Source organism: Sander lucioperca, chromosome 6 (genome assembly GCF_008315115.2).
Source record: "Sander lucioperca isolate FBNREF2018 chromosome 6, SLUC_FBN_1.2, whole genome shotgun sequence".
Taxonomy (NCBI): Eukaryota; Metazoa; Chordata; class Actinopteri; order Perciformes; family Percidae; genus Sander; species Sander lucioperca.
Window position 1 is genome coordinate 9,163,044 of NC_050178.1, and position 20,034 is coordinate 9,183,077.

At 37.9% G+C, this 20,034-nt stretch overlaps 1 protein-coding gene across 5 annotated transcripts in view; it reads left to right on the plus strand.

The window, feature by feature from the left end:
• Nucleotides 1-334: 334 nt before the first annotated feature.
• tox2 (TOX high mobility group box family member 2) overlaps nucleotides 335-20,034 on the plus strand; it is a 118,101-nt gene continuing 98,401 nt past the window's right edge. For 4 of the 5 annotated variants that reach the window (XM_031301785.2, XM_031301786.2, XM_031301790.2 and 1 more), the window contains exon 1: nucleotides 19,641-19,959. In XM_031301785.2, the coding sequence (XP_031157645.1) occupies nucleotides 19,666-19,959 (294 nt within the window). In that variant the 5' untranslated portion in view covers nucleotides 19,641-19,665. Of the gene's footprint in view, nucleotides 423-19,640; nucleotides 19,960-20,034 lie in introns of those variants that run through there. The other variant, XM_031301789.2, reaches the window with a different exon arrangement.

A 20,034-nucleotide genomic window follows, 5' to 3' on the forward strand; every position in this document is an offset into this window, starting at 1 on the left:
CGCAAACAGCAAGTAAGAACTTTACATAACACTCAAATGCGAGTTTATTTAAGAATTTTATTTCCCCCTTGTCGATGTACAGGAGTCGTTTTAGACGAACAGTGCGAAAAGCAGGGCTCCAGAAATCTTCCTCGTATTTCACAGCAGAGAAATTCAGAAGTTGTTCAAGTCACGCTGGAATGTGAAATGTGAGTTCCGGGAAGACCTGGGCCAGACAGACACAGAGGCCCTTCTGACAAGGAAGGAAACCTTAACTTATCAATCATGTCACTCCTCTGTCAATAGCTGTTTAATCCTCTGCTGAAAGCTGGTAGGTGCTGGATCTAGAGGCAGACAGGAGGTTAAAGGTGAAGTGAATGACAACCCGCCGTTCCTGCAAGAGCATTTTCCATAGTCAGAGCATAACATTAGTTGGCAGAAAGGTAAGATCTCATAGTTTTTTGTGAAACCAGACATGAGTTTTTAATATCAAGCCTGTAGCTCTGCTTGTGACAGTGATACAGATGAAAGTCATACGGAGAGGAAATGCCTGTTATCAACTTTTGCAGATGGCATAAAATGTCTCTGCCTGAGAGCAGATCCTTCATACCTTACTAGCCATACCAAAAAAACGCATGTTAAAGTGTATTGCTTTATACTGAAAAAAAGACAGACAGTTGAATCAATTGTGGTTATATGTGTGGGTATAAACAAATCCTAATGAAATGAGCACAGTGACGACAATACACTTGTTTTGAACAAAAATACATTTGAGCTTATATAAGCCTCATCATCTCCATGACAACAGCTTTACTGGTAACATGGAGATGTATTTGTGTATAACCACAGCAACGTCTTCCAATTGAATTAAGCTGCACCTGTGCACATTGTGGATGGAAATAAAAGACTGAAGGCTGTTACAGTGAGCCTGTTGCTGACTAGATGTGAGCATGAGACTTTGTCTTGTTTTGCAAAGCACTGAGAGTATATTCTTTCTCACCGATGACAGAAATGAGTAATTATTATATAACAGTACACGATTCATTAGCTGATAAACTAAAATGATGTGTAGATAACAAAAAGTAATTTTTACAGTATTCCGTGAGAAAAAAGACAAAAGAAATCAGTTATCTTGCACAATCTGAGCGTTATGTTTGGAATGGCTTTATTGTTCTGCTCCATATTAATGACAAAATATAGGTTATACGTTGCACGTTGAGGAAGCTGACATTCAAATAAATTGCTTCATTGTGAACTTTTTCCTATTTTTGTTTACCACTGGGATATAAACTAAACACCTGATTTGTGGAAAGGGCACCAGAGCTGCATACAGAGAATATTAGATCAGAACAGTAAGATGTATATGATTTATAAGATGTGGTGAGGACAGGCTTCTCTCTGGAACACTGGCTGCTCTCTCCAATAACTGGAGAATGTTATGCCGGCTCTGTCAATACATTTTCTCAGAGGATAACTGTCCTGTGCCAATGAATAGTTATGATTAAAACATTTTGTTACATATTTATTTGCTATTTGTAATACATAGTTGATGTTACTTTAATTCACTGAGCTGGTTATATAACATGTAATACTCATTTAGTCTTTTTTAGTTTAATTTAAAATACAAAACTTATTATTTGTCAGTAAGCAAACATCAAGTCTGAGTTACTACTATTCTTTTTTCCAATTAAGCTTCAGATAAACAAGCGTTAAATAGCCAGAAAAGGCTATTATCTGAAGAAAATGTAGGTGAGCTCACAGCTGAAATTTTGCAGTTGAGACATTTGACACTGAAACAGTTGTAGTTGAAATGGCAGTTGTGTTACAAATACTGAAAGAAGTTGAATTAGCAGTTATGTGTATGCACCGAGTAAAGTTGAAGGGTCAATCTTTGGGTGTGGTGGATTGTGAGTGAAATGAAGTTTCAGTTGAAAGGAAAGTAAAGGCAAGGCAAGTTTATTTATAGCACATTTCAGCAACAAGACAATTCATAGTGCTTTACACAAAACACCAAAAGCATTGAGACCAAGTGCAAAAGAAACACACTACAAAAGGACATTTAAATACAATTAAAAACAGTCATTAAAAAGCCAAGAGAATAGAAAATAAAAAGGAAGGAAAGGGAGACTTAATTGAATTTCAAGCACTGAAAGTATAGTTGAAATGCCAGTCAAAGTGTTAGATCTAAACTGTCGATTGAATTAAAAATCTGTTTAAGTTTTATTTGACATGTAACGAGTAAAAGCAGTTTAGTGTCAGAAAAGTGTTAGTGATGAGAGGATTTGATATTTTGCTGAAAGCCAGCACAGTCATTAATATGATTTAAATATAAATACCAAAATATAAGCTTGTACCACTGAAGGTGAGCACACAAATGAACAGTAACAAGGAATCTGGATTCACTCATGCTGGGAGGAAACAAAGTAGTGAAAGATGAACATTAAGCCCCCATATGTCTCAATAATTCTCCAACACAGAAATTAAGTCCACAAGAGTAAAAGTAAAAAGAGTAAAATACATAACAGTTATATCAACTGTAAAAATGACACATTAGTCTCAGTCAGACAGCTTGGTTGGCAGTAAACAGAAAACTATAACCAATCACATAACAAAACAGATGTATAACAAAAAGTGTACCCACACATGAAGATAAATGGATGCTTTATTTTTTTATTGTCAATATTTGCATGAACAAACAAAAAGGTGGATGTAATGATGGCAGTGAAACTGCCCTGGAACTGTGCCAGAAGTGGTTGCTGCTAGCAACAGAATTTTCAACTGAAACCAACTGCTGGTGGCAGAATTGACTCATGAATATGTTGCCAACAAAAACAATAAGAAATGTAAGGGCCTTTTTAAATGTTTTCATTGATTTGATTAGGTTTCACAGCACAACCAACTTTCACAGCACAACATTTTGTCTTATATAGTCTAGTCTTCAGCAAAAAAACTAGCATACTTTCTCTGTACCAATAATTTAACCTCCTAACTATAATAAAAACACCACATCCCTTTTATTTCTATGATCACAGCTTAATGGGTTGGTTAATCACTGTAAAGATTATATCTTGCACGGATTAAGGTGTCACAATCTCTCGCAATCTAAATTTGATAATTTTATGAATACCATACTTACATAGATGGTCAAACATATAGATACATCATACATATATATAACATATAGCGATCATAAAGGCCCATTTATACATTATGATACAGGCTGTATTGAAGCAATAATACAGATATATATTGATATAATTCATGGGGAATCTTGTCCAAATCTTCATAGTTACATTGTGTTCTGTTCCAAAATGAAAAAAAAAATTCCAAATGTTTCCCATGCTGTGGCTGTTGTTGGCTCAGTAAAAAGAAGCATGAGAATAGAGGATAGTTCGTTGGCATCCATATGTGAGACATTTATATATAGGGCTGCAAGATTATTTTCATTATCAATGAATCTGCTGATCGACTTATCAATTCATCAACAAATAATTTCTGCTCTACAACTCTATACAGTGTCTATATAAATGTGTCTAAGATGTGTAAGAGTGGCTCATATTTGATGAAAATCCTTAACATCCCTTGAAGCAAGTCCTATGTTCGTCCAAATACAAGTCTGTGATCCATCCATTACTTTTATAGGGAGCATGAACACACCACAGTTGTTTACATTTTCTCGCAGCACGAGGAAACAGCATCCTGTAATGCTGTTATTCACTTGATTGCATCTGTTTTCAATATCACTCCCATGTCCATTAAAAATGAGCGTGAATATACAAAATGACAGACATGAATTAATGATACTAATGCAGATGTTTGAAATAATGGAGCTGTGCTGGTAAATGTTGTGATAATAGAGGTATAAAGGAAACGTTTGTGATTGAGGAGTGATGGATGCAGATAGAGCTGAAGATAAAAGAGGAGGACTAAATGCTTTGTCTTTTAACACAAGTAGAAATTTTAATTGATGAACGCAAAGGGGAAGAATGGGATGCATGGAGGTGTGCAGCTGATTCACTAATAGAACCAAGCGAGATAAAAGCAAAAGCCTGTAATGCAGTGTGACACAAGGCACTGTGACACAAGAGAAAAGTAATGGTGAAAATGTTCGTCTGATAAAAAAGACATGTTTTCTGTCAAATATTAATGACTCCATGAAAGGCTTTACTCATAACAGCAGCTATTCTGAATTTATAAGTGGGCCGAGTTACACAGAATAGTGATAAATAACTTCTTCCATCTCTTACAACCACACCCCTTTCTCTTTAAATAGATGGGTACACAACACAGGCAGCCGCATCTGTCTGTCTCTCTCACACACAGAATAAATGTGTGTGTATGTGTGTGTGTGTGTGTGTGTGTGTGTGTGTGTGTGTGTGTGTGCCTGTGCGTGTGCGTGTGTGTGTGTGTGTGTGTGTGTGTGTGTGTGTGTGTGTGTGTGCCTGTGCGTGTGCGTGTGCGTGTGCATGCCCAGTGTTTGTGCAGCTCTGACTTATTTTTCACTTTTCCCTTTAACTTCCTGTGAGTCACCAGCAGTGGAGGAAATACTTTACAGCTGTACCTTTATGTTTTATGTGAAAACACGGCTTAATGCACACAGAGAACAAAAGCAGGAATCTGGTACAATGTTTTGCTTTACTTGTAAATTCCTGTGCACCGAGCTAATTTGCTTTGCTACTCAATGGTAAAGGGCAGTTATAGAACTGTTATGTAACCTTTGCTTATTTAAGTGTGTCAGCCTAGAGTGGCTTATGTAACTTTACAAGATTGTATAAATCTGTAGATCCTCTCCTCTTCTCACTTATCTAAAATCCAAGATAGATCTCTTGTGCTGATGGAAATGTGAGAAAGTGTTCTTGATTATCGTGCATGAGATTAGTTTCTCTAAAGTGGATTGTGTCTCTACAAATCTCTTTATTGTTATAGTTTTTTTTACAACCACACTTAATGTGATGCAGTGCAGTATTAGTTGCACATGTTGCCTGTCACACGTGTAACGCAGGGAAAAAAAAGAAATTAAGATATTCTTTATTTTTGAAATATTCATAATTAATGTAAACAGAAGGAATGAAAAGTCCTTTGATGATAGTAGAGCTTGATGGCTGCTTGTTCATTTGTCATTCACAGAACTACAGGGAGAGATTAAATGTCTATTTGTGTCTAAATGTGTAGAATTTTGCCTGATAATTCGTAAAAGAAATTTAGTTTCCAAAAAACACCACCTTCCCTCGGAGTAAACTATGATATAGCAACAAGATAAACCTGTCGTTGTGGATGCCTCTAGATGAGTTGTTGGAATGTTGCCTCAGCATTACATAACCCAAAGGCATTCACTCAGATTCATGGACCTAAGAGTATGTTGGAAGGGACTATGCACCTCTCTCTATTGTGATTTATGAGCTGAATTAATTTCTGAAGGAGGGACTTCTTTATAGACATTTTTTTTTTTGCCATGACTCCATCTGATGTCAGAGCCTGACTGCTACATAACCCTCTGACAATTTCCACTCTGATTCTAGATGGAGTTTGGTGTTGGTTGGGAACATGTACAGTTAATTGGACTTGTAAATATTAATTAAGATAATTAGAGACTGCCTCCCATGTTGGTAAGTGAGTAGGTTGAGCCTTGATAAATACTTAAATAAGGAGCCTCGCTGAACAGGCCAGAGTGTGTACTGTTGTCTGTTATTGTATGTAGTTTACTGTGTGCTATTGCATGTACTGTTGTCTGATGTGTACAGTGCTGTGGAAATTAATTTCCCCTTGGGGACAATAAATCTAAACCAGGAACAAGTACATCTTTAGATGTTAATGTGAGTTAATAGAGAAAAAGATAAAGAAAAGAAAAATATATGAAAAGATAAGAACTAGTTGGTGTGGCTCAGAGGGAGTAATGTCATAGTCTTGTCGCACTGCTCGGCCGTAACTACGAGCAACAGAGTCGGATTCCAAGTTGAAGTTATCGGGGGGGGGTTCTTACAGCGAAGATGGCCACAGTTGCGTTGCCATCGCTTGGAGTTATATCTGAAACCCAATATTAACACTAATATAATTGATTCAGCTAATTCAAAATTAATATAACACTGTTTGATCTTATTTGGTTTCATTTGCAAACAAACTGCTCCAACCACATAATAATGCAAAAGCAGCTAATCTAGGCTAATCTAATTTAATGATGTGACGGCAAGGCTAGCAATAGGGAGTAATGTGTGAACACTCCCAAGTCGAGATAACGTTAAAGATAAAATTTTGTCAGATCAACTGGTAAATTAGCAAAAGTTAGTGTCAGGAAGAGGAATTGTTGCTGTTAGTTTGATTTGGAGTAAATCCAGTTTTGAGAAGAACATTACTAAATTGAGGCAACTGTATGCTAACACATTAGCCATAACACCTTTTTGAAGTGATAATATGTCAGGGGTGAGTTTCTCATCGTTTTGTAGCGTTCTTCTGCCCCCAAGTGGCCAAAAAGGGAAATAATGCAACATTAAAACTCAATATTATATTCGTATGTTAAAATTGAATCAAATGTTCGTCAAAAGTGAAATCAAATAATTTCTAATAATTTCTAGTTATATATTTATTTACCTATAAATACATAAAAAAACAACCCCCCTCATACTGTGAAGGTAATAGATGATACTTTAACAATGACAAACTGCTGTACAAACACTACACTGTCACCCTAACCCATATATGGATATACATAGCATTATTAGTGATAGTGCTTATTTTTAACACAATCTTTTTTAATTCAATTAACACTGTAATGTCTAAACATTTCAATTTTACATAAAAATAAGTAGTGCATTTATCTTTTTTGCTTTTTCTGCTGAGGCAGAAAGTCTTTATCACCATAGTTAAAATGTTTTTGGTCATGTTCACCAGTTTGTTGAAAGGTTCATTTGTGGTTAATTCTGCAATATTCCTGTGAACATTAATGTGCCATACATACATCTTCACATAAAGCATCCTTGGGTCCATGGAAAGGTGCTTTTAAAAATCCAAACTATTATTATTATACAGGAAGTTGATGTTAGCAGAACTAACACTTGTTGCACTAGTGGTAGTTCTCGTTCTAGGCTTTTATAGGCATATAAATAAATCATTTTGTGGCATTTCATTGGATTTTTCTCTACATGTTGTGTCTAATTGTTTTCTAGTTCAGCCTCCCTCCTGACCAGATTACAGCCGGGGACGTTTTAAAATCTTTGTGTATCAGCCTTGTTTGGCTTGCTGCCTGCCCCACAGGTCGGCTAGCCACCAGGAAAACTCCATGCTCTCCAGATGGCCGGGGCGCTTATGAAAGCAACTTACCTAGCCCCTTTTGAACTGCAGTGCATGCTAAATCTCAAATGATACTTCAGTGCTTTAAAATTCAGTAATATTAATAAATCAAATATATGTTACAGTACAGCGAGTGATTGTTTTCAAGAATAATGAAGTTTCTGTTTGTTTAGTGTTAGTGGATTAGTTGAACATCAAAATAAACATCCTACACTACGGTCATTACTGTCTCTTCCAACTGTCTATCAGCTCTCTTTCTAAAATCATCCCACATTAACAAAGTCGTAAGTATGGCCAAGAGACTGTAAGGCAGGAAGTTGCTGTGTTCTTTGCTTGGCTGCCATTTGTTGTGGTTGAAACTATGAAACAATAACCAAAGCTACAGTATGCACCAACTCAGGAGCTGGATCCTCTTCAGTCAGCATTTCTAGACCAAATATGTTATAATAGGCAACAAGGCCAGTCCTGTTTCAACAGCTCCACACGTGAACATAGAAATTATTTTGCTCAAATTTGGAAGACATTTCTGTATTTTTTTTCTTTGAAGCCATCATTATCCCATATAATCCTCTGTGGACCAGTCAGTTGTTTAATGGCTTGTTCAAATGATTCTTGTCACATGACTATGGTGTATTTACGAGGTACTTGGTTCAAATTGGTTATCATACATCACATGAACTTGACCAATGAAAATGGCCGAGCAGGTTGCAGGTGCAGCCCATAAACGTGGATCCTCATCCTGAAATGGGACATGGCTCCCGAGTGACTGGCCTCCTTTGATCTCATGGAGCTGTAGGTTTAGCTATATGTGTTTAGTGCCATGCGGTGGGAGGCTACTTTGTGATCATGGTTAGGCTTCCTTCTGCCCATGTAAGTCAAACACTTCTCACAATAGCTGCACAACCACAGGAAATTAATAAATACATTTTTTTCTAATGTCATTAGTATATAAAAAGGATTGTTAATAAGATTATTATCAATGTTACAGAGCCGCGGGAACATATTTTAAATTGGGGGTGCTGACAAATTTTCCAGAGTGATGTTTTCAGCCAAAGTCAACCACCACACACCAAACTGCATCCATCACAATTTATTGAACTGTATATAGATTCAATTCATATAAATAGCCTATCCAAGACCGTAATTAGTCTGCCATGGGCTACTGATCCCGAAACACTGGGAAATAATAGACCGTTATCGCTATTTAACCAAGTTAAATTTCTTTCATACCCATACTGTCAAGATGAAGACAAAATATCTCTATTCATTAAAACAAAAGGACTTCGTGGTGTCAAAACAGTACTAAGGCTTCGGTAATAAAACTGGAACACAGGTACACGCTCTACAAGCGAAAAAACAAAAACAAGAATAAAGTCCAAAATCCAAGACAGAACAAACTGGGCACGGGTAACACAGGATATAGGCACAAAGCTACGACAATGGTACATAAAATGCCTACTACAAGCTCAGAAACGGAGCCACAAAACACAAGGGTAACACATCACTGAATTACAGTATATTAAATCAAATGAAAATGAAGCAAGCCAGTCAGTCCTGACACAAACACTGAAATAGAGAAATGCAGCCTTAAGTTTTTGTAGCACAGCAATAGCAAATTAAAGGCATAAAGATATTTGACCTAATGTATCAGAAGTTCTTAACGCGTGTTAAGCTGGACCTAATAATTTTATAACAATACAGTAGGATAATTAAAAATAGGTGTGACCTCATTCTGGTTTTCCAATACGTAGGCTAGGCTTTACATGAGTGTAAAAAAACACAATTATCTCCAATAATTCGTATAAACTTTCAGTTGAACTGTTACTGAACAATTGATAAATCATGACAATTTACTGCACGGCGGCAGCATAATAATAGTAAACCAGCGTTATTACCTTGCGTTGCAGTCATAACACAAAAAAAAAAATCCTCATCTCCAAAACGTCTACCAGGAAAAGTGTGACCCCGAGGCTGGCAGCACTGAGTTGACGTTGATGTTCCCTCCACGGCTACCCTGGTGCTGCTAGCTTGGTTTACAAGATTAGCTCCCTCGTCGTCTGTTGCTAGCAGGGTTGCTACTTCATTCAATTACAGTTGCTGAGTTTTCTGCCTCCGGTCTTTTACGCTTTTTAGCTTGTGGTTGATCTATAAAGAAATCCAAAATGCGCTTTTGTGCCATGGCTAGCTAACTTCTGTACTGTTGTTGACCAGCCGGGAAAGTTTCCACAACTATCTTCACCACTCATGAATGAGCGTCAGAGGCGCACGGCGCGCCTCGACTCTTGGCAAAATCGGCAGATTCATTCTAATCAAATGATGTGTTTATTTCTTACTTACCAAATTTTAAAATGTATTACATTTAATTTGTAATGAAAGGGATTATGTTTATATTAATAATCAAAGTATTAAAAATAAATGTGTGTGTTTTTTTATTTTTTATTATGGTTGTAGTAGTTTCTCCTTTCGCTAGGGAGTGCTGCAGCACCCTCCGCACCCCTAGTTCCCGTGGCCATGCAATGTTAAGTGAATGATGAACGTCACTTGGTATACAATACAGTTGCACCATTGCTATTAATTGGTAACAATATAGGTTTGTCGATATAATAATAAAATAAAATGGCTGATGAAAGCCATTTGGCATATTATATTTCAGAATGTGGTGTATAGGAAATCTTTGCAATTTGAATGGCGGGACTTTGACGCAGTGTGTCAGTATCTATACAAACATGGCACTTCTCAAAGCTGTTTTCAAACATAATGTTATAATTAACATAATTGATTTGGCTCAGATTCTTGTTATGGGATATACCTTTGAAGCAAAGTTGTTGTTTCTTGTGGGGTTTTTTTACAGATTTTACAAGGCCAAATAAAATAAAAGATTGTGCCTTTTTTAAGATAAAACTTAATTTTAAAAGCAATCTAATAAAACAACAACTGTTCAACTCAATCCAAGCTGGTAGTTAATGTTTTTACATATCTCCCCTCTTACATATTAAAAAAATGCTGAATTTAAGACTATAGCCAAAGTGGCTGATTTTCACTATAGGCCTATGGTATTAACATTTAAGTACAATATATTTAAGAAAGTTGCAAATTACTTGTCAAATGAATTGTACAGTAATTAATTCTGAGAGAACAACAACTAAATGCATGGGAGGTAATCGTTTTGGTTTTGTGTGTGAACGGGCAGTGTGATAGGCATCTAAATACTGTAGTTGTCTCCAGTTTCAGACCGCATTTGAATGATAAAACAGAGCCTTAATTATAGTGAATAGAAATAATTTGCATGGCTGTTATATAGGAGTTTCCTATATTTTAGGTCACAAATAACGGAAATTGTATTAAATTACAGTATTTTTGACTCAGGAAGTGAAGCAGATGTTAACACCAGCTTTAAGAGCTGCAAGATTAATATGGTTGATAAAAACGGCCAATATACTGCAGAGCAGCGCGTCTCAAATTCAAGTGCAGCAGAAGGATACAGAGGAGAGATTGAACCATGTATCTTTTCTTCCCTCTTGCCTCGACACCCTTCACATTCAAATGACCGCTGAAGGCAGCACGGGGATCTGCCAGATAGATATTACAGTATTTTGTCTGTTGCTGCTATGTGCTCCACTTCAGTGCCACCCTCCCCCACCAAGCAAGCTGACCTTTCATATTTAGTATACCATGTTGGGTAAAGGTCACTACTGTTTTGGCTTCTCTCCACTGGTTTTGTTGTCCGATTGGAAATGCCCACAGAGTCTTCGATATATAAATATTTTTCCATGTTGCTGTCGAGAAACAAGCAAAGGGCAAGTATAATCATGACGCGTTTTCAGTAAGTGATTTTTGAGATTTCTAATTACGCCAGGCTGATTCGCTTGCACCTGAGCATGCAGAACTATAATGTTGTGTGTTTCTCCTCTCATTAATTTCCATTACTTCTATTCAGCCATGATCAGCTGTATGTCCTTGTGACCTGAAGTGTAGGGTATGCAAAGCTTGAAATCAGTGTAAGACCTTATGTATCATGTGTCATGAATTGAAAAAAACCCAAAAAAAACCGTTGTTATTGGGGAAAGCGTCACCTGTTCAAAGCACCAAATTATCCAGACATAAATATATATTTTCCCTTTGGACCACAGATTTAATGTCACCAGCATGTTTTTTCCCCCAGACCTCATTTTCAATGGAAAGGCAATGGATTTTCTTACATTAGATTTCCCAATAACATAAAGTGCCTGCTGCAGGCTCCCTGTGACAGGTGCAGAAACCTAAACAGCCTTTTTGAAAACTGAATACCTCTTTGCTAAAATCATGTACATTATTTCATTACAGGGAGATTTTATAGTAGTGGGTAAGCCACGTCTCGCTCCCTCTATGTTCAGTATATTATTGAAACGATTTCGACCTTCAACATATTTCACTCATATACTGGAATTTTAGACTTTTGTTTCATCACTGTGTCTTTCATTCTGTCATCATCTCTCTCTGTGGTGGTTCTGTTTTAAGACTTGGGAATGTGAACGGCTCCAGTTAAGCTTCAAATGGCCCCCCTCCTCTTCTCAATGAGATGGAAACATTAATCAATTAGGTTGGCCCTTAAAGGATCTGAAGGAGATGAAGCTCCCCTCTCTCTGAAAATGAAATGCCACAGACTTTTAAATCCAGTCAAAGGGCATTTTTCCCAATCTTGCTCTCTTCTACCCCCCCCCCCCCCTCCCCCTCCCTCCCTTTCATTCCCCACTCTGTTTCATTCATCTTTCCTCCCATCCCCCTCTCATTTCTCATGTGCAACATAAGTAGAAGGTCGGGGAATGAGAGGATGATGAAGAGGAGGGGGGTTTATTCAGAAGTGGAATGGAAGGATGAGGGGATGATGGGGCTGTGAAAACACGAGTTGAAATAACATTTTCTAGGAACAAATCTAAAGGCTAGAAATACACATTTTCTAATTGTAATTTAATTACAGATTTACATTGTTTCCCCTCACATTCACATCATTGTAATTTCATGTAAAAGTCAAAACTTGTAAAAACAAGAAAAAGAAAGAAAATGATTTGATTTAGATTATTCATATATATATACTTATTATATACTTTTTCTGATGCATCGTCCATAAACTTGACATGGAAATGGTATAACAAATAATATGTAATTTAATAAAATGTCATACATCTGTATATGAATAGTAAATATTGTATGTGGTTGGTTTGCATCTGGTGGAAATGCAACAGCAGCTAATTACGAGTATGGAAAAGGGTCACGCAGAGGGTGGAGCGGACTCCATGAATGGCAGTTGTTTCAATGGCCGATTGTCCGAAGGAACAAGAGACAACATAGTCTCATTATTGAAGGTCAGTGGCTAGAAAAGGTTAGGAAAGGTTCAGCATTGAACAGCCCTTTGTGGCCAGCCTGCCACGGCCTCACACAGAATTTATTCACACAAGCTTTGATACAAAACTCAACTGTGCTTGGGTAAAAAGAAGTGCAAATTCTGCAAAGCATTCTTTGGCGTGTAATTGTTGTTATTCTGGAACTGTCACACATTTTAGTTTATTTGCACATTTTAATTCAGTTGATGCTACGCCAGGAAATGTTTGAATTGTCTGTGATTTCCTTAAGTCAGTTTCAGGTTTTCATGTATAGTACATCTTTGCTTGCCATATGCAGTTGTTCTCTTGGAAAGAACATACAGAAATATGATCTCATAGGGGAGCAAATAACATTTATGGGGGTCAGTGAGACTGAGCATTAAATATTCCCAGACAAGAATGGGGTCTCTTGTAAGGCTTTGGTCAGTGTGATAGTTCCAAGTTATTTGAAGCCACTTGCTGTGTCTATCACATGCACTTGCATCTGGAGCCATTATATGCCTTGATAACCCAGAATTGTATTCCAACAAACCCTGTCATGTCATCACTTCCATTGTTTGTCCTCACAACATTTCTCTCAGAGTCCTATTTAAATTAATTTTCTTGTTTTCTGTTTATGATCATGGTAGTTTTGAGCAAAATAATAGCAATCATTTGACGTGCATGGTTGAGGAGAAAGAGCCAAAATGACTGAGCGGATGGTTTTTCATTCAACATATTTAGGCAGCAGGAGATGAGTGGAAATGTGAAAAATTAAGCACCATCGGTACATTAAGTATTGGCTTGATTTAGCTCAAATTGAAAGTGAAATTCGTTGTATGAGAACCAAAGTCAAAAGCAAAGTCATTTATAAAGGCATTTAGGAAGCATTTTTACCAGCTGCTCACAAAGTGGTTGGCAAAACACAAATAACACAAATCAAAGCAAAGGTGGGTCTTTTCAGCATAATCAGTTTCTATGGGTTTTATCTTTTTCCACAAATTTGCTGCTTCTTTGCAATACTGTGAAAACAGCCTGTTTTCTGTGTAAATTTGGGTCATTAATGAGTCATCTCTCTCCTTAATGGACCTATTGAACTATTTCCTGTTTACCATTACTTTGCTGTTTGCTTTTCTCAGGACAACCTTATATGGAATTACTGCCAGTAGACCTTGGCAATGCTGTTACAACATTTACATTAGTGATAAAATAAATCAGAGAGAAAGGTAGCAACATGTACTTTCAATTTGGGTTAAAGGGACAAAGTACATCTATGTGAAAAATAACCTCGTACTGGTCTGATGTAAAGAAATTACCTGACTTCTAAAACTTCTGACAGTAATGTCTGAACATGAAAGCTTTGAGCTGTTTTACAAAAGAATACGCATTCATATTTTACACAAAATGAACAACGAAAGTCCTGCTGTGTCAGATAAAACGGCACCTTGACAGCTTCAGTTTCCATAACTAGTGTGGAACTGAAGGCCTTATTATAGTGACATAAAATAACACTTGCATAACTCTGCTTATTTGTTACAGATGAGGGAGTAGGCTAATGTGTGTTCTCTCGTGTGGAGGAGGGAGGATGCCATTAAAGAAATACAGATTAGTGTACAATACTGAAATACACAGCGTGTGGAGGTTATTTGTTGACACCAATCTTTTTCCACTTCCCAAGCTTCATTTTGAGAATTGTTACATGTTTTTATATTGGTTCAACAAATTCACAAGTCATTCACTACTATTCACTTGATCAGAGACCTCTAATTCATGAGGTCAATATCTCAGATTGCAGATGGAGCCTTATAATTCCAACGTCACAAATATAAACATTATATATGTACATATATATAAAAAGGGAAAACTGATATATATATATATATATATATATATATATATATATATATATATATATATATATATATATATATATATATATATATTAGGGCTGTCAAAATAACGCGTTAATTTTGATTAATTAATCTGAGAAAAAATAATGCGTTAAAAAAAATAATGCAGATTAACGCAGATTAATCCATTCCATATTGACGTTTGACCCGGAGCCGTTCTAGCCACCATTCGACTGTAAAATGAAGGAGGGAGACGAGAATGTGCTGCCTGGAACATTTAGTTGTAAAAATCTTCTTCCTGCCAACCCTGGCTACAGAAATCTGGTCCCACTGATATGTCTGCACTTCTCTCTGATGCTCTGAAGACGATACAGGCAACACAAACACCGCTGCATGTGATGCTAGTTAACACTATACCAAAGCCCGTCTACGGAAAGCCGTTCCACTCCCTATTAAGCCCCATTGTACCTACTTTGGTTTCAGTTCCACCAGAGTTCCACTGGGGGTGATCACGGTCCAGTGCAAAATGAATGGGACCCTATGGAGCTAGACGGCTAAATTTGTCTCTTTCGCCTGATTGTCGATGAGAAATCTCAGATTTGATTGTAGTTTTTGCAAGTTCAACATGGATTATAGGTCGAAAGTTGAATGAACGAGTACTTATGCCCTTTCGATTTGTTACAGGTTGAGTCGTTGTTGCCCATAACACGCTAGCATTCTGCTAATGAATGCTGATTGGTCAGTGAAGGACAGATTACGATCGGAGATCCCGCTTGATGGCATCCGAAGCAGAACCAGAATGCCAGAGTGAATATTTCGGCGTGGTCTTTAAAACATTAGCAAACCTCTTTCTAGCACGTGTATTGACAGGGAGAGCCTAACCTATCAGCTGTGTTGTCGATGCCTCGAGAGAAAAAAGGAAGCGACTCAAAGCTTGCCGTAAAGCAGAATCTCTGGCCGTATATGTGTATGACGTCATTGACATTTTAAAAGGCTTTTTAGAACAAAAAAGCCACTTTAAAAAAATCTAACACCCAGCAGTGTGTATTTTCTTAGCCTCCCCTTTCAAATGCAACATTCAAATTACTAGACAAAAAATTATATCCTGAGAAAAGTGGATTTTGAGGGGTATAGCTCCATAGAGTCCCATTCATTCTGCACTGGCCTGTGAGCGCCCCCTATTTGGAACTCTGGTGGAACTGCAACCAGTTCAGAAGCCGGAAGTAACGAGAGAGTGGAACTTCTTCCCATATTAGAAATTTTTTGACTATACTCGACAGCAGCTAACGTTAGCCTACCGCTAGCTAGTTAACACTATACTCGACAGCTAGCTAGTAGCTGGACAAAACACGGTTACAATGCTGACAGCTAACGCTGAATGGTGTAAAGTTTGACTGTGTTTTACTGTAGAGGACTGTGACTCAACAGCGGGATGTAACAATCTGCAGCTGCCAAGCTGCCGTCGGAAAAACAACACAGACTCAATGAAACTGGTAAACTACAGCTTCGTGGTGCATTTGAAGTTATTGTAAATGTCCTTGGTGGTTGTTTTTGTCGTTCAACAGCAATTTACTAGTGAAATAAGTTATTGTTATTGTTATAGATTATTATTAAATCATTTAATTTTGACCATATGGCCTTAGCAATAAACAAGCCGTTCTTTAATGTCACCAACTGTTGTTTAGTACCCTTTTTTTTCTTTTCTTTTTTTACTTTCTTAAAAAGTATCGGTTCAGGCACCGTTAATTATGTATGCGATTAATTTCGATTAATTAATCACAGAGTCTGTAATTAATTAGATTAATTTTTTTAATCGATTGACAGCCCTTATATATATATATATATATATATATATATATATATATATATATATATATATATATATATATATATATTGTGTTGCTTGTTTGCAAACCATGATGTCTCTCTCTCTCTGTCATGGGTGGACCAAATTCTCTGGGCGGGCAAAGCAGAGAAAGGGAAGGTAACCTTTCCCCTTATGACCTCATAAGGGGCAGATTCCAGATCGGGTCATTTCTCAAAGGCAGAGCAGGATACCCAGGGCTCGGTTTACACCTATCGCCATTTCTAGCCACTGGGGGACCATAGGCAGGCTGGGGGAACTCATATTAATGTTAAAAAACCTCATAAAGTGAAATTTTCATGCCATGGGACCTTTAAAAACAACTGCGGCAAGGAAAAAGTAGCAACTATATCATAGTGTGATAAAAGCACTTGTAAATTATAAACAGTGATGTAAAAGAAACAAGCAAAGGCAGAAAATTAGTGCCAAAAACCCCCAGTAACACTGTGTCTTGAGATAAAGGGAAAAATATTTCTTTGGTGTTGCTTAACGCTTATTGATGGTAATCAGTCCACTTTTCCAAGTGGAAGAAGAATTACCAGCTCACTTAAATGCAAGAGGAGAAATCTAAGGGGCAGAGTAGAAAGGGAAGAAAATGTTTCTGACTTTGTCTTGTGCCTCTTTTCATTTTTTTCTCTCCAAGGCCAATTGCTCCTGTAAAAGCACAAACTGAACATTACTGAGTTCCTTTACTTACAAAAACTAAAATTTGTCGAGGGCTGAGAGTCACCACCGCTTTCTTTTAAAGGAAAATTAGTTATCAATTTTCGAAAAGTGCGATCACTTAAGCTTAGAAGAAGTTATAGAACCAGTACTGCTGACATCATCTAAGTAGCGGCTGGGTCGTAACCCCTAATGGAAAATATTGTTTTATATTTTCCTCTCATTTCCTGGTGCTAGCCGGAGCTCTTACCAAGGCATTAAAAAGTGTTTGTTCTTGCTAATTGCTCTGAGTGGATGAATGTATTTCACGATGGTAGGCTAGACGATATGAGTTGCATCCCACGTTGGAAACAAGTCGTTCTTGAGTGTTACACATCTTAAAAATTTGCGTGACTTTGACTTTTCTCTCCCTGTGTCATCTTTCCTTTATTTACATGTTACACCAGTCTGAGTCCCTACTTTGTTCACCCCTCCACCACACAACTAATTCCACCCTGTGTCTCATCCTTCTCAAGCTCCCTTTTATTTTTTTCCATTTACAAAATTTCTTCCACCCCCTCATTTATTTATTTTTTTTTATATATATCTTTTTTAAATCAAACATATTTCTTTCTCTGTGACATAATTCCCTTTCTGTCTGGCCAATACTGTAACGCAGCGCTGCAACACAAAAAACAACATGCATTCCTTTCCCATGAAGCCATGAGTCGGCCCGTGCCAGATACCCCTGTGTACCGTGTCTTCTCTGCTGTAACAGTGACTGAGACTGAGAGACTGAGTGAACAAGTGACAGTAATAGAGAAATTAAGAGACGGTCAGAGAAGAATCAGACAGACAGCGAAACAGAGGTACAGAATGAGGAGAAATCGGCTTCTTTGTGACAGTTAACCTTATGAGCCTGGATTCAGGACAGCCTAAGCTGGCAGCTGATGTCAGACCGCCACAGCAAGCCCACGGTGCGACCCATCTGTGCCTGGTATTAAAGCAGGCTCCCACCCCAGGGCCAGAGCCACCATGCTGCGTAATAGCTACACAGACATGGGCACAGTCCTGAGGGGGCCAACAAGTCACCCACTGGGATGACAATGGCAGCTTGGTTAACACAAACACACACATACAAAACTCAAACACATGCACCAAAAGCACAGAAAGACAAAACACACATTGGCCAGAATACATAACTTACATGTTGCTCTGCCTTGCAAAAACACATTAATGACACTTTTCCTACATGTATGACTGAGCACATAACACCACTCCACCGCATTCTTAAAAACAGTGTGATACACATTTGGCTGTGAGCTGTGTTATTTTCCCTCTCTGCACCTATTTGAAGCTCCGGTTGGACATTGTTCTGTGTTTACATCCTGTTGTGTAGACCGCTGCGTGAGTATGTTTTGCGTTTGTCCAGCTGTGCGTAAATGTGACTGTGTGTGTGTATGTGTATGTGAGGGTCAAAGCTGGAGCACGGTAGCAATATATATCATGTCAGCTACCATGAGAAGTCTATCTATTCTCAGTGTGTATTCAACTGCCTGCTGCATAGAAGACAGGCATCAAAATGAAATAAAGTGGGGGGGGAAGTTTTCCAAATAGCTGTAGGCAGTGATTTAATGGTGTGGAGTCCTAGGTGAAACAGACTTTACCAAAAATGATAGCTTAGCATGAACTTCATGGCCTAAATTATTACACATCATATCAAGTGGGGTCAAAGTGATGTAAGTCATATAGATTTTGAAAAGGGAGAGAAAAACACAAATTTATGCATTCATGAAAACAGTGTTTTTAACCACTAGGAAGTCATATTTTATTGGCATTCCTGTTAAATACTATCTGAAAAATATACAAACTATGCATGTGGTTGGCCATGTCTTCTCTAAAGTCTGCAGTTATTCTTCACTGACTCTCAGCTGTGTCCTTCCAAACATTTAGCATATAGCTCACATCCATGACAGTCCAGTGACATTATTAAGAAACAAAAGGAACATGTTAGATTTTCATGTCTGAATTATAAAAAGACTCCAATCATACAAAGACAATGAGTCTGATTTTTCACTTTTGCCTCAAATAGCTTTTGAGATACAAAAATGTTTTATCTGCATCGTACAACAGCACGACATAATATATAATTTATCTGATATATCCAACACTGAAGCTATATGGTGTTTACATTGAGTGACATATTCAAACCTGATATTACATCTGATCTGATGGAAATGTTTTAGATTCTCTCGCATATTTCGGCATTAGCTGTTTTTGCTTTTGATGCATTTTGCAAACACTTTCATACGGTTACCTAAGTGACAATTACATTCAATACTTATACGTGTAATGGAGTATTTTCACAGTGTGGTATTTCTCCTTTTACTGTGGTAAATAACTTGAATAGGCTACTTCGGACTGATTAGAGTTAAATTAACTTTAGATTTGTGTTGTCACTACCATGCAAACACTATCCCGCCAGTTAGGAGGGGACTTGACTCCAGTTTGGGAGGACTCACACACACACACACACACACACACACACACACACACACACACACACACACACACACACACACACACACACACACACACACACACACACACACACACATTCAATCCTCCCATCCTCTCTGACCCGCCTGTTCCTCCTGTGACCGGTAGAGGTCGCAGCCTAGCAGCCACTCTGTGTGGACATGAACGCATGGATGTATTGGAGCGCTCCCACATGACAAAAGCTCCAGCGCGTCTGGAAACCAGGAACGGAGCACGGGGCGTTTTGGGAGAAACCGTCGACAAGATCCATTCTGCATCTTTACCTGCAGCAAGACTCGGCTCAGCTCGGCTCGGCTCGCTGACAGACAACTTCAGTGACCGGTTCACTTTTTGTGATTACTGTGGCGGGCAGCTCCCCTCTCTTTTTTCCCTGTCTCCAAGTGAACTTTATAGGGATGTTATATCAGAGCATCACCGTGCTGAATGCCCAGATAGTGCTGAAGTAAGTGCAGGACGGATGTGAATAGTGAACGACAGGAGAGACTCAGTCCTCTTCTTCTTCTTCTTCTTCTACTAC